This window comes from Pyxicephalus adspersus, chromosome 7 (genome assembly GCF_032062135.1).
Source record: "Pyxicephalus adspersus chromosome 7, UCB_Pads_2.0, whole genome shotgun sequence".
NCBI lineage: Eukaryota > Metazoa > Chordata > Amphibia > Anura > Pyxicephalidae > Pyxicephalus > Pyxicephalus adspersus.
The window spans coordinates 61,474,877-61,489,778 of NC_092864.1; the positions used below are offsets into that span (position 1 = coordinate 61,474,877).

Consider the following 14,902-nt stretch of genomic DNA (forward strand, 5'->3'; position numbering starts at 1 on the left):
ACTTCAGACAATAGTCACTCGAGATGAACAATCATGTCCATCATTGCCCTCAACGTTGCTTGCTAGGATACATGCCAGCTTCCCTTGCAGTTGCAAGTTACATCATCCCAGCCAGGCAAATTAAGATGGCCAAAGATCGCAAAAAGCAAAAGGAAAATGAAGAAGAAGGCAGCACCCTCAGATGAAACAGGGGCAGGTGAATATCACGATTTAGCTTTATGGATGACAACACCCGTTTGTATCATAACAAGAGAAAAAAGATAGGAATATTGGGAACTTTACCTGCCCTTAACAAAAATAGGCCCACTGGTTTAGGCAGCCCTTGTGGCCATTATTGTATATTCCATCCATTAATGTGTATATATAACATGTCCCTACTTTTTTTTAATATCCAAAAGTTAGCAATTAGCAGAATAACTCAAAAGAGTTCCGCCAAAGAGATATGAATAACCTCATTAAATTATAATTAATTTTACTGTTAGTATTAAATGATCAAATGTTTGACTGCTTTTACTGCAAATCTGTACTGTGCTACACAAGTAAAAGGGCTTTATAAATTGTATAAAATGTAATATGTAGCAACATACAACACATTACAATAATACCAACTCTTAGTAAACTACAAAATATTGTAAGTGTATTTTTTAATGCAGAGTTTAGTATAAAATCCCAGGAATAATGTAATCAAGATTCAGCAAAGAGCCTAAAGATTTATTGATTTGTCACATGAACTGCATTTTCCTGCTCTTAAAAGTGCAGAAACATGTCTGGCATGAATGAGACCAAACGGCACACAATGTCATTTCTCTAAATGATGACCTGTCCTTGACAGGGGACTCGCTCACATAAACCTCATAGGCAGTCACTAATACATTGTAAATGGGGGAATCAGAATAACAATGTATCCATTTTAAAGGCTAGAGTTGCAACGTGTCAACAAAGTGGCTATAAAGGTGCTTTTCTGTATAAAGGGAGCATACAGGAGGCTTATTTATAAAGAATGTGACATTATAGGAATGTATATAGTGCCAACATATTATGCAGCGCTGTACATTAAATAGGGGTTGCAAAGGACAGACAAATACAGACAGTGACACAGGAGGAGGAGAAGACCCTGCCCCAAAGAGCTTACAATCTTGGAGGTGGGGGAAGTAACACACAATACATTGTGACATAAAATGGTGGTGAATCAATTACTTTCATTATAAACACAGCAAAGATTCACCTGTGCCTTGTACAGTTGCATCACATACAGTATGTGGTGAATGTCAAATTCACTGCTTTATAGTTTTTTATACATTTTTTATTTTTACTATGCCTAGGGTAGACAATAAAAATGAGGTTAACCCTAAAAACAGGACATGCTGCCTATAAATGTTGTACGGTTTTGGTTATATAGGCTACGCTCATGTTACATGCATAGTTTAATAATAACCTTACAAGTCCACATAACTTAATAGTCAAAAAAACAGTGTTATCCTTACAGAACTCTAATCACCCTGTACTGGGAATCCTCCATTGGTTTGCTGCTGGTTTGAGTAAGCATTTCCTCAGTCACCCTATTACTGATAGATCAGTGTGCAACACTTTGGAGCAGCAAGGGCTGTCAGACATTTGTGAACACAGACACAGAATTGACATAGTTGTGTCATCTCCAGGCCATCATCTCAGTCCAGGAAGAAAATGGTGATCCTGGATAGCCTGAAAATGGCTCTGTGTCATTGGAAAGAAAAGCAGATAAAGACTTTGTAAAGGGGCAACATTGTGACTTCTGTGAGATGTCATAAATACCTGTAAGTGTTACACAGAAGTTGTAATAAATGTTTATTTGAAACTGATACAAAAAAATAATGATTACAAACATTTAAAAACCGATAAAATTATATAAGGAAGCAGTTTCAGAACTGGAGATTTCCAGAAAAAAAATGCCCTGATCCAAAACCATTACTGTTATTCTTTAAAGGGCTACTTTAGGTTTTCTGATAGTTACTTCGTCAATGTCCCCTTGACGTTATTTCTCTATAGGCCACTGTGTCATAAGGGTTCAGCGTGACGCTATAAGGGACAGACATGACCTTAATCTGTAGAAACCTCCAGTTTTTGAGGTTCTGCAGTAGCTGGGGTGTAGCAGGTGCTGACAGCGAATAAACTATTTTTATAAGTCTCCTAATGGCCTCGGAGAAAACGCTGATTGACAATTTTACGGCTGTTTTACAATTGATTTTGTCAATGTGAAGCACATATTTAAAAGCACATGATTTCTTACAGTGCAAATCATTTCTGCCTTGGGTAGGACTTTGATGAATCAGCATGAACATACCATTGATAGTAGGTTTGCATCCAGCATTATTGCCAGGTGTACAGTCTACACATTCTGAATAACTATTTCCTTCCCATAATACAACTAGATCTTAAAAATCATATTAGGAGTTCATAAACCTTTGTTTAAAGCAATCTGCTGAATCAGCTAGAATCGCGACCAGGGTACAGCCGCATGCAAAACCGAACCAGTCTGTCCAGAGTTGTCTGTCTTTGATCCCCATTATTTCCAATCTGGCAGCAGCAGCAAGGTGTAGGCAGACGGGAATGAGGTTCGAGTTCATCCGAAACTTCAGCTGCTTGTTATTTTATCCAGAAATGTTATCACTAATTGAGTGGGAGATACATTTCTGGTAACACAACCTTACTAATCTCATCCATCCTCCATTTCAACTTCAAATTGGGATTTTAAAGGTACCCCAAGCAAACTTGGAATTTATCCAAACATATTTCACTATTTGTTTAGTTGATATACAATAAATATCTAAAAACAAAAAACAAATATTATTAATTGTCCAGTGTTCTGCCCTTTATGCGTTTCAGAACGATGAAGATTATATATGTAACTAGGTTACTTATCACGGGAAAATAGGATTTAGATATTAAATGATGGTAGAATATTGTATTTAAAAAAAAACTAGTAAATGGAATTAAGTTGTTGAATTTTTTTGAATAAACATCAAGTTTGCTTAGGTACTTATATCATCCCAATTTGAAGCTGAAATAGAAGATTGGATTTTATGCGGAAATTCAAGCAGAAAAACGCTGCCACTTGTGCATCAGTCAGTCTACACATTCAACCATAAAGTGGTTAGCAAGGTAAATATCAGCTGTGAGCGCATTGTTATTGTACACAGTTAAAAGTGCTCAAACTTGCTAGTGATTGTCATGGGCGAAACTTTCCCTGACAGTAACATATTAATTTGTTCAACGACCTACCCTAGCTTGTGACTGGGCAGTAATACACATAATATTTAACCATTAACAAGCAAGACTTCTGGTATTTGTCCAGCAAACATTTTGGCTATTGTCAGGAAAACTCAAGCTGATACTCAAAATGTATCTGTTGGGTTCACAAACAACTAAAACAAACCACATTTATTGTGGGTGCAATTAATTGTCTTTAGGTATCCTAAAAAAATGAGTTTGCTGATCCCATACTTGAGCCACTTCAAGCTAAAAGGAGCCATTGACAAGTATAGGGCACCAAGGAGTTTCCTGAAAGTCTGCAAGGGGCAAATACTCCTTGTTTTAGATCTCTGGCCAAAGGACTGAGCAGCTGCAGTAATGATCAAAATATGCACCACAAACTGCTGTACTTGCACATTTGTTGAAAAAAAGTTCTTGCAATTCTAAAGCACTTCTTCCTTTTTTCTAAAGCAAGGTCAAAAGCTTTGTGGGTGAAAATAATTGCCCATAGAACATTAGGCATCCGATTCAGAAGGAAAAAAAAAGTATGTGAACCAGTTTTAATGCATCAGATGTTGTGAAATCAATAAATGAGCATTCATATTTTAACACTGCTGTCACCCTTTGTGTGAGTATATTAGAAAAACTGGGCAAGCTAATCTCAAATGATTGAGGTGTTTCAGGCTTAAAAGAGCCAATGGCAAAATAGTGTAGGACCACAAGGAGGTACCTAAAGCTGGCAAGGTGCAACTCCTCCAAGATATTTAGCCAAAAGACTGGGCATTCTCCAGCAAGGCAGGCCACAATAAGCAATAGTGCCTGGCACTATGGAAATTATGGTCACAGCTGCCACAAGCTTGGAGGCAGAGACTGGTCACAATTTGTCTATGGTGCTTGCTTGCTACTGTTTGTAGCCCCCTTATAGCAAAGCAAGAGTTGCATCCAGTGCAGGCAGAAAAAGACTTTTACCAAGAACAGCACTCACTCATTCACATCTACACTCAACGGAACTAAACAGGCAAGGGGGGAGTCCCCTGCATCAGCACGAAAAATGGGCAAATTCTTCAACTGGTACTTTTTTAGAAAACACATTGCCTTCTCCAAACCAAAGAATAAGTTGAAATATTGTGCAAGGGAAAAAATGGGCAAACAAATATGTGTCAAATTTCTTATAAATCTACATTTATTGACTGATAAAAAGAATAGTACATTAGTAATTAGACCCCCCCCCCCACCTTGAAGAGAAGAGGGCTATGGCATACACAGAGGAAGGGGGCTGTGATAGGAAAGTGCCAAGTCAATAGCACATTCTAGCAAGTTCTAAGACTCATCATTGCAAGTAAAAAAACAAGCCTTGCAATTTATAAAATTGATGACAGGTCTCTTGCAGATGTAAATCCTAAGTGTATAAAATATATTGATAAACAATTCTTATGATTAACAAAAGCTGATATAGTTTACTGATATAATTTTAATATATATATATTGTACATCTCATTATTATTATCCAGTACTCATACAGTACTGACATATTACGTAGAACTTTACAAAGTCCATGCCCATGTCCATGTCACTAGCTGGGGCACACAATCTAATATCTCTACCTCAGTCATATCTCATTAACACAGTTTAAGATCAATTTGGTGGGAAGCTGTTTACCCTAACTGCATGTTTTTGGAACGTGGGAGGAAACCCTTGCAAACACAGGAAGGATCTCCAAACTCCATGCAGATAGTCCTGGCCGAGATTCAAACCTTGCACGAGCGCTGCAAAGGCCAGAGTACTAACCACTGAGCCACCGTGCTGCCAATACTTTTTGGGTTGCTCATTAGCCATTAAATTCTCTTCAAACATTGCCATACAATATTTTATTACCATCAACCTGGATAGAATCTTACAGTTTTATCCATATGTTGCCTTTGGTTAGTTGTCTGCATTTATAAAAGACTTCTCAGCTTACCTTGTTATGCTTTTGCTGGTCCCTTGCCTTGGTATCCAGTATGTGGTACGGACTTTCTGATTCCTTGTTAAGGTAATAAACTAGTCTTGAGGGCAGTGTAATCTCTCTGTGCACTTCATTGCTCTGGTTGTGATTAGGACTCTCTCTACTGCTCCTGTTACGTTGAGGTGCCTGTTCTTCTTCCGCCAGTGTGCCAGCAGTATCATTGTGGTGTGGAGCTGATGGAAAGAGAAAAACAGAGATATTCAGTGGATGGATGTGAATTATAATGTATACATTATAGCAATAGTTTAGTGCATATCACTTTAGTACAAATAAAAAAACATTTATTTAGGAAAAACATGCAGGTTTTCCATTTTTGACCATTTTTTCCAAAAATTCTTGTTACTTGGCTGTCATGCTGATCTAACAACTTCAACATTTTTACTGACCTGGAAGAAAGCATGCTTGTAGGAGGTATTGAGAACAGAGGTTCAGAATGACAGCCAGGTAATTAACAATTCCTGTATATCTTTCAGCACAAGGCTTCTTGTGAAAGCAGAACTTGTTTCTGACATATAAATGAGAAGGTGTCTGACATACCCATATGATGTAAATATGTCTCCCTGAAGGAATAATGCAGCTCTGGTTGCACTATTCACGTTCAACCTAAAGATTCCCTCCCTCCCAAAGTACTTCCTTTTCACCTACAGGGCCAAATTACAGAGTACCTCAAATTGCAAAAATGAAAAATAGATTGTGAGTCCTGGACATTATGCCCCTCACCTCTGTGCATGACACCCCCTGCACTCATGGTGCATTGATACAGAAAAGGATGCATGTCATCAAATCAGTGCTGCTCTCTGCATGATTTAGACCTACCCATATATTCAAAGATGGCAAGTACTTACTTGGGATATATTTATTAAGTAGTGAATGTAACATTCATCTAACATCCATCAGGTTTACCTTATCGGTGCATTTCTTTAATTGATATACTTGCAGTGAATGCCAAATTCAATAGGTTATAAATATGCCCCTTTGCAGTGCTAGGTCCCAGGTTCGAATCTCGGACAGGACACTATCTGCGCAGAGTTTGCAGTTTCTCCCTGTGTTTGGCTTCTACCCCAAAATTGACCTTAGACTGTATTACAGACATGTGACTATGGTAGGGACATTTGATTGTGAGCTCCTTTGAGGGACAGTTAGTGGTATGACTATCGACTTATGGACTTTGTACAGCGCTGCAGGATATGTTGGCGCTATATAAATACTGATATATGATAATGATATATTATTTTGAATATTGATTAGTGTGAGTATATATATATATATATATATATATATATATATATAATTATATAAGGTAGCCACTGTCATGTTTTTTATATTCTTTGAGATGCTTTAGCTGTTGAGAGTAATTAATGTCCCTGCATAACTAGGTTTTTAATTGCTGTTTTCTATTTTAAGGTTTGTGCTGACAAGACGTAACATAGACACTGCAATAATTCTACTAGTCTAGTCTAGTCCTCAACATGTTGGCCCTGATTTATTAAAGCTCTCCAAGGCTGGAGAGAATACACTTTCACCAGTAAAGCTGGGTGATCCAACAAACCTGGGATGGATCTGGTCCAGGATTCAAAGCATTTGCTAGCAAATAGCAAATGACATTGAATAAATCCATTCCAGGTTTGCTTGATCACCTAGCTTCACTGGTGAAAGTGTATTCTCTCCAGCCGTTAATAAATCAGGCCCATTAGGTTAACTCCCTAAGAAAAGTGTTTGGGCTTGTCCCTGGGCCCAGAGGTCTGTAATAAGATCTATCCCCTGGATTAATATTAGATCATCCATAGTAATCGGTGCATAAAATCAGGGTCACAAACTGTTCTGAAGTCTAGTAACCTGTTCTACTCTTTGATGAGTAAAAAAATCTATCTTTATGTTTTTTGGAGAACTGTCCTTGTAATGTGAATCCCCAATTGTAATGTGGCTATGAGAATATAAGAAGATACATCAATATTTGTATTAACTGGTGAACAAAATCTGATGTTCTTATTGTAACAGAGTGGACATCCGACCCAAATAAAATTCAGCACTAAGTTTGTTAGATTTGTTTAACCTGGCCTCCAAGTTACAAAGATAGACAACATTAGAAGGTAATGCCTAACCCAAGCTTTTCTTTCATTTTCAATAATTTTTTTTAATATTAACAGGGAAAAATATATGAAACACCAAATAAATGACAAAAAAATTTAGAATGACAGCAAAAAAGCAAACAGATGATCAGAACTGAGATATCTTACTGCATTATAGAATTTCAAGTATCGGAACTTAAACCGTAAGAAAAGCTTTAGTGACGTTCCAAGATATGAAGAGGAAAACTAGAATTAAATCTGTCGGTCATGATCATAAACCTAGGCCAGAAAACCACCATTTATTTCTTACAGTGTGTACCTGATAGGTACCAATCCCAATGTTTTTGTTAAGTTATGAATATTAAAAGCAAGTGAGTGTACAAAAAAACAAAAACAAGGGTGATAGAAAGGGGATAGGAAAGCAGGGAAGATGGAAGAATAATAAATAGAGGTGGGGGGTGCATGGGGCAGGAGCATGTGCAGTGGGTAAAAGGGGTAGCAGGAAGGAGTGCTTGGTCAAAAGTCTGCAGACGTGTAATAGTCCAGCCATGGGGACCATACTACATTGGTTTTCTTTATATTTAAAATAAGTAGAAAAGATAATACTTGCTAAGAAGAAGTGGAATGTCATGTTTAGTAAATGTTTTATTTACATCTCAATGCAGGAAACTCAAAGGAGCATCTTGACGTGTTTCGCACTAACTGTACTTGGCATGAAACACATCAAGGCACTATCATGTTCCTTTGAATAATTTGTGCTGGAATCTGAATTAAGCACTTACTGAAAATGGCATACAGCTAATAACTCCTTGTTTGTTTTTATTTTTCAATTTATTGGAAATAGGCAAGGTCCAAGGAGCTGGTGGCATTACCAGTGTGGAAAAGAAGAGGCTGATATCGTTTCCATAGTGGCAGCAGGACTGTGTAAGTAAAAATAACATATCAGTCAGGTCTTCAGAGCTGTGTGTAACCCCACTGGGGATATTTTCCCACACTTTCATTCTCATATGATTCTCATACAAGAAATAGGAGGGATAAGGCTGCTGTACTTAAGGCCTTTCTTAGTTCTAAATAAATTTGAGAAAGTTAGTTAATCTGGCCAATTTTTTTATACTATCCATGCTGTGAAGAAGAATCCCTTATTAAAGTTGTCAACAATGTAAATCATCTGATATGGACAAATGTTGTTCTGACAACTGTTGGGAATGATTTCCTTTCATCTCCTGTTATGTTTCTGGGATGGGAAGTGAATGGACATCATCCCAGATGAATGCAGAAAAAAACTGGGTATAACCCTTTTCTATAATTTCCGAAAAGAATTAAAAGTATATGCCTAAACAGATAGTCCCTGATTTAAATACGAAATAGGGACTGTAGGTTTGTTCTTAAGTTGAATTTGTATGTAAGTCGGAACAGCTACATTAATTTAATAAATACAATTAGGACAGATGTTTGTCTCAACATATTATTAGGCAGTTACTGTATAAAATCCTCAGTGTGAGTTAATCACAATCAAAGCAAAAATAAAAAAACTTTATGGAGCCTAGACAGTCATTAACTTCTGGAGCAAGCTGTGCTTTGATATGCATAAAGAAACAACTGCTGAGTTTGTCTTGTTTAATAAAAAGTTACGAGAGCTTACAGAACAGCAAACGACTTCTTCTGCAAGTCATGCAAACCACCCCTACCCCCATTGAGCCTCTGTCCTGCTTAGAACAGGCAGGGAAGCCCCGTTTGTATCTAGGAGTTGTCCGTAGTTGGATGTCCTTAACTCAGGGAATATCTGTATATGCTTCAATACTGAACATTAAAGAATTTGGTAGCATGAAAACACAAAAAAGGAAAAAGTACTGAGATTTTTAAGGTATTGTATTTGAATTCAATCAACTATATCAAAAAGCAATACCTTACAAACTTATTTATTAGTGTTACTTAGCTGACTGATGTCACTTGTGCTATTTATAAGGAGGAAAGGAACTGCTGCAATAAAGCATTCTGCCAAGAAGGAACCCTTGCTTTTTAATAATTAGATAAATCTGGTCTGAAACACCTCAATACCTGCTGGTCCTTTATACTTATTAAGGAGTAATCCTTATGTGCATTTGAGATATAAGCTACACCTTGGGGCATTGATAAAAGTCAAAAAGATAGATCAATTCCCACTTGCTAGGCACACTACATCTATGGACTAGGAATGAACTCTTATTACTCGATAGAGTAGATAAACCAAACTGCTGATCTTGTCCTCACTTCTATGCTTTGGGTTTCACAAGACTGTCTTGTTGAGGGAGTTCTTGATATAGTGTACTTCGTCTTTGAAACATGTTGAACAAAAATTTAGATTATTTATTGTATAATTTATTTTTAAATATTCTAATGTAAATGTTTGTTGGATGTTGATATAATTGATGAATTCAGTTACAATGTCTTAAAATCCCCTGTACTTTTACCTTTTTTGTGTTTGCATATTGCATTTGCTAAATATAGATTTGATACACTGAAAGGTACTTTTTGATGTTTTGAAATAGAACCAAGCCATATGCTGGGAGGACAATGGATACTCAGATATTTAATTGTGATCATCACTTACCACCAGGTAGTTATGGAATATAAGATTTATGAAATTAGATCATACATGTCACCATGATGAATATACACCAATACATATCATAATATAATAGGATTTTGACAATAATTACCTTGAATTTTTTTTTTTTTTACAAAGATAAATAAATACTTCTCCTGTTATGGTTGAACATACATTTTATCAAACCAACAGACCAGAGCTCAAAGTCCCATGCAGAGAACAACGTTTAAGAATTAAAAAAATCTAAATAATAGTTATACTACAATCACACACCCCACTGCAAATTTTCTCCATGAAGGAGCCAATTTCAGTGCTGCCATTGGATCTTTTTTTTGCACTAAAGGTATATCTAAAGTATATATAAAGCCAAACACTCTTCATTCCCATGTCAGCTTTTTCATTCTGTCCATTGGGGAGCTTTAAAATAAAATCAGGAAACCAAAAGATAAGGGAAGTTTGTAACTGCAAAGTGAACTTAGTAGATGGTCCATTCAAAGATGCTATATTTATTTTTAAAATGTTTCCTTTTTGAGAACATTTTCACTTTTGTTGGTGTCACAAGTTGACCCCAGCGACTCTGGAAAGATCAGCTGCGTGTACTAAGAAATACATATAGTGCTGGGAGTATATAAATGACACTGCATGCAGTAAATACTTGAAGAGAAGGCTGTAAACGGTGCAAATCCAGTCCAATGGCCTGGGAAAGAGGTGGGATCAGGAGATTTGATGTAACTTCTAATGCTTGTTCTGAGTAATGCAGAGTGTGCAGAAAGAAGTGGACATGTGCAGGAAGGACAAGTGAACCAAAAGTAAGGTAAGAATGGAGGTTCGGCTTTAAACTTTCATAACCCAGGAGAGTATCCACCACCATATTTACTGCTCTGGTAAACTTCTATGTATGAATTTTTCCACTATCCATATGTCTGTTGTTTAAACACTTTTTTTAAAGAAGACTGAAAGAGAAAAGGCCAAAAAAACAATGAAACATGGAGGAGAAAATATGCCTACCTACTACCTACATTTAGGCGATACCTTTTAACTTTTGATTTTGTAATTCATAACAGACTGGAATGAGATCCAGCCACACACGTTTTTAGGAAACTCAGCTCCTATGCCTATAATGAGTGAAAGTTACATAATAGTTACTATAATAGTGAAAGTTACACTTGATTCATACTAATTGAGCTGATGTTTTCTTATTATCGAACTGCTCTTTGCAGTCTTGTGGAGCTTTGGAGTTAGTTGAAGTTAATGGTTCCTAAGCTATAAGGCATTTCTCTGATATAGAAGAAGCCAGAATTGACCATGTGCTACTCTGCCTTGGTGCAAGGTAAATGGATATAGTTCATGAAGTTAAGTGAAAAATCTTGATAATGCTACATTTTTTTGATTTGTCAATCCCAAGAACCCAGTCATCTGTTGTCTAGAAAATGACCATGGCAAAGAGGTGCAGAACAGACTTTAACATTTTTACATCCTAGACTATTCCTATTTACAACTGAACAGTCCCTAGAAAACCCCCAATTGAATCAACAAGTCTTCTGCATGATATTTATGAAAAAACAATGCCCTGAAATCCCCTGGATATCATGATACCCAGCAGGTGGCAATTATTGTGTGTCCAGCATTAAACTGTCTGGATCATTTATAGAAAATGATTGAAGCCGGACAAACTATCCTCAGATACCTAGTTTGTTTTGCAATAAGAATTGTTTCCATCCAGAGAATCTTTTATTTATATAGATGTAAATGACCATTCTACATACGGAAGCCTAAAGTTATTTTAAAAAATTTTTTTCCCTAGTGTGCACTAAAAAAAGACAATGTTTGATTAATCAATTGCTGTTCAGCAGAATGTGAAATTTAATTTCAATCATATCTATATTTAAAGCAACCCTTAGATGTGCCAATGTTTAGAGAAACTGCTGCCAAATATAAAATATTCAGCTTATAAACAACTCAGAAATGCATAATCAGTAATAAAAAAATGTGTTGCAGTCTGTCCCTGGGACCCAAATATTCCCCCCACTAGGTGATGTCATCCTGTCTCGCACAAATGATATGATGTAAAGCCAATTAATCAGTGCTTTCTACATACATCAGTGGGGCGGGGGGAGATATGGGACCTTTCCTGTTAATTTTACACAAAAAGTTAACCTGTGCATATCAGTAATAGTGCTATTTAGGCTGTTTGATAAAGAAAACAGTGGCCTAATTTATTAAGGCTCTCTAAAGGTGCGTACACACTTCCAATTTTTATCGTTCCAATCGAACGACGAACAATCGATTGGGCAAAAAATCGTTCGTAAAAAAGTAACCAACGACGCCGACGAACGAGGAAAGTTAAAGGCTGGAAAGAATACACTTTCATCAGTGAAGCTGGGTGATCCAGCAAACCTAGAATGGATTCCTTCAAAGTAATTTGCTTTTTGCTAGCAAGTGTTTTGAACTCTGAATCAGATCCATTACAGGTTTGCTGGATCACCCAGCTTTGCTGATGAAAGTGTTTCTTCTCCAGCCTTGTAGAGCTTTAAAATCAGGCCTAGTGTGTGATGCAGTTGGTATATCAGATTATAGTGGTGACATGATGTTTATACACCTATCAGCCACCATATTGAGTATATCAGTTAAACTGTTTGATAACGCAAATATCTAATCAGCCAATCACATATCAGCAACTCAATGTATTTACACATGTAGATATTGTCAAGTTGACCTTTTGAAGTTTAAACCAAGCATCAGATCAGGAACATATAACATATAAGATAATTTGGATGAGTTTAAATGTGGCACCATTGTTGGTGCCAGGCAGGCTGCTTTATATATTTCAGAAACTGCTGATCTACTGGAATTCTCACACACTACCATCTCTAGCGTTTACACAGATTTGTCTGAAAAAGGTAAAATAGTAAGCAACAATTGTCTGATCAAAAATACCTTGCTGATGACAGAGATCAGGGGAGAATAGCCAGACTGGATTAAGCTGATAGAATGGCAACAGTAACTAAAATTACTACTTCTTACAACCAACGTATGCAGAAGAGCGTCTCTGAACATGCAGCGTGTTAAACCTTGAACCTACAGCAGCAGGAGACCACACCAGGTGCTACTTCTATCAGGTCAGTCACCTGAGACTCTTATATCAATGGCGCAGTCTGGTGGTAGTGATGTAATGGTATGGGTGATATTTTCTTCGTACACTTTGGGCCATTCAGCATCAATTCAGCATAATAAAAATTCTACTGCCTACCTTAGTATTGCTGCTGAGCATGTCCATCCATCCGTAACTGCAGGATACCCATCTTCCAACACCTATTTCTAGCAGGTTGACATTCCAAGTCACAAAGCTTAAATTATCTCAAACTGGTTTCTTACACATGACAATGAGTTCACTGTGCTCAAAAGGCTTCAATGATCACCAGATCTCAATCCAATAGAACACTTTGGGATGTAGTGCAATAGAGATTTGCATCATGGATGTGCAGCTGCCCAATCTCCAGCAACTATGTGATGCTATTTTGGCAATATGGACCAAAATCCCTGAAGAATGTTTCTAGCACATTGTTACATTTATGCCACAAAGGGATCCAACCCTGTAGTAGCAAGATGTACCCAATAAAGTGGCCTCTGAGTATATTTGCTGAATTTTCAAATATATATTTTGCAAAAGGCCCCTGCATACACCATTTACATTCATTCATGCTTGCAAACAACCCTTGAATTTTTTGAAGAATTAGGCTACTTTTCCAGATGTAATCTCTTGTGGATTTTAAAGTTTTAGTACTGCAGGACCAGTATGGAGTCAGAGTACCGGGTATGGAAAAACTGCACACTAAGAAAACAAAATGCACTACAAACGTTTAGTGCTTTATTGTTTTTTTCTAGCAATACATATGTCTGACCCATACAGGGTATCTTTGCGAATTCTAAAAGCTGCTGGATTCATTTTTTGAAAAAGAAATTGAAATCTTTTGTTACAATGCCATATTGGCTTTGCAAAAATATACAGAGTCTACTTAAATAATGATGGCCAGTTGGAAAACAATCCCACCCAATGGTCTGTAGCTTGTGGGCTTCAGTTATGAGAGAAAAAGTGAAAAAATCCATTATTGGCAGGCCTGCTGGCTTAGCTATGCAATTAATGGTCTGAATGGAGTTGATAGGGTTTTTCCCTTCATAAGGGTGTTTTATATAGTAATGTAAGCCCTTGAAGCTCTTCCAAATCAGGTTAGAGGAATGTCAACTGCAAGACAAACACAGCTGTAAGTGAGTTCTGAATGATCTCAGAAGCATTTTAACTGATGCTATGAACATAATCTCCAAGCTTTTTAACACGGACCATGTTAGCAATGAAGACTGTGGTTGACCAATGTTTTTTTTTTTATTATTTTTCGAGTTGTCCTTCAAAGCAAATATTATGTGTTATCAGCATGAAGAAGAGTAAATCGAGACAACATACATGTCACCTTTGGTTTTGGAAAATCAATTTGGTGCCATTTATAAAAGCTACAACATTGAACACAAGCAAACACGAATCAAAAGCTTCATCGAGTAAAATGCTTTTGACATGTATTCTGTTCTTGGTTACTTTTGCTAAACAAGGCTGTATGTACAGGATATTTGTATTTTATTTTAATCTAGATACACATTTATTATAAATCGGTTAATACCAATCATACTAGAATTAATAATATGTTTAAAATTTCTGCAAAGATTAGTCCTCTCATGTTTATCTATAAAATTTACATTTTAGTAAATCTATAAAATGTACATATTAGTAGCTATTTCACTCTGGTTGGATTCATATCTTTTCATATGCGGGAAACTTAATTCCTGCAATGCACTTCCATGTGCTGTATATTGTGGCTTATTGCCATTAATCAGCACCGCATTTAACAGTTTTTAACCTACACTCCTGTACTCCCCTGTAAATGTGGATGCATTGCGGGGAACTACATTGTCCTTGCATTGAATTTGATGGAGTTGACATGGGATCCTTGGATGGCTCAGGTG

At 36.8% G+C, this 14,902-nt stretch overlaps 1 protein-coding gene across 3 annotated transcripts in view; it reads right to left on the bottom strand.

Annotated features, from left to right (window-relative positions):
- Positions 1-14,902, bottom strand: part of ADAM23 (ADAM metallopeptidase domain 23) — a 113,337-nt gene that overhangs the window by 86,486 nt on the left and 11,949 nt on the right. For all 3 annotated transcript variants that reach the window (XM_072418704.1, XM_072418705.1, XM_072418706.1), the window contains exon 2: positions 5,189-5,406. In XM_072418704.1, coding sequence (XP_072274805.1) covers positions 5,189-5,406 — 218 coding nt within the window. The remainder of the gene's footprint in view (positions 1-5,188; positions 5,407-14,902) is intronic.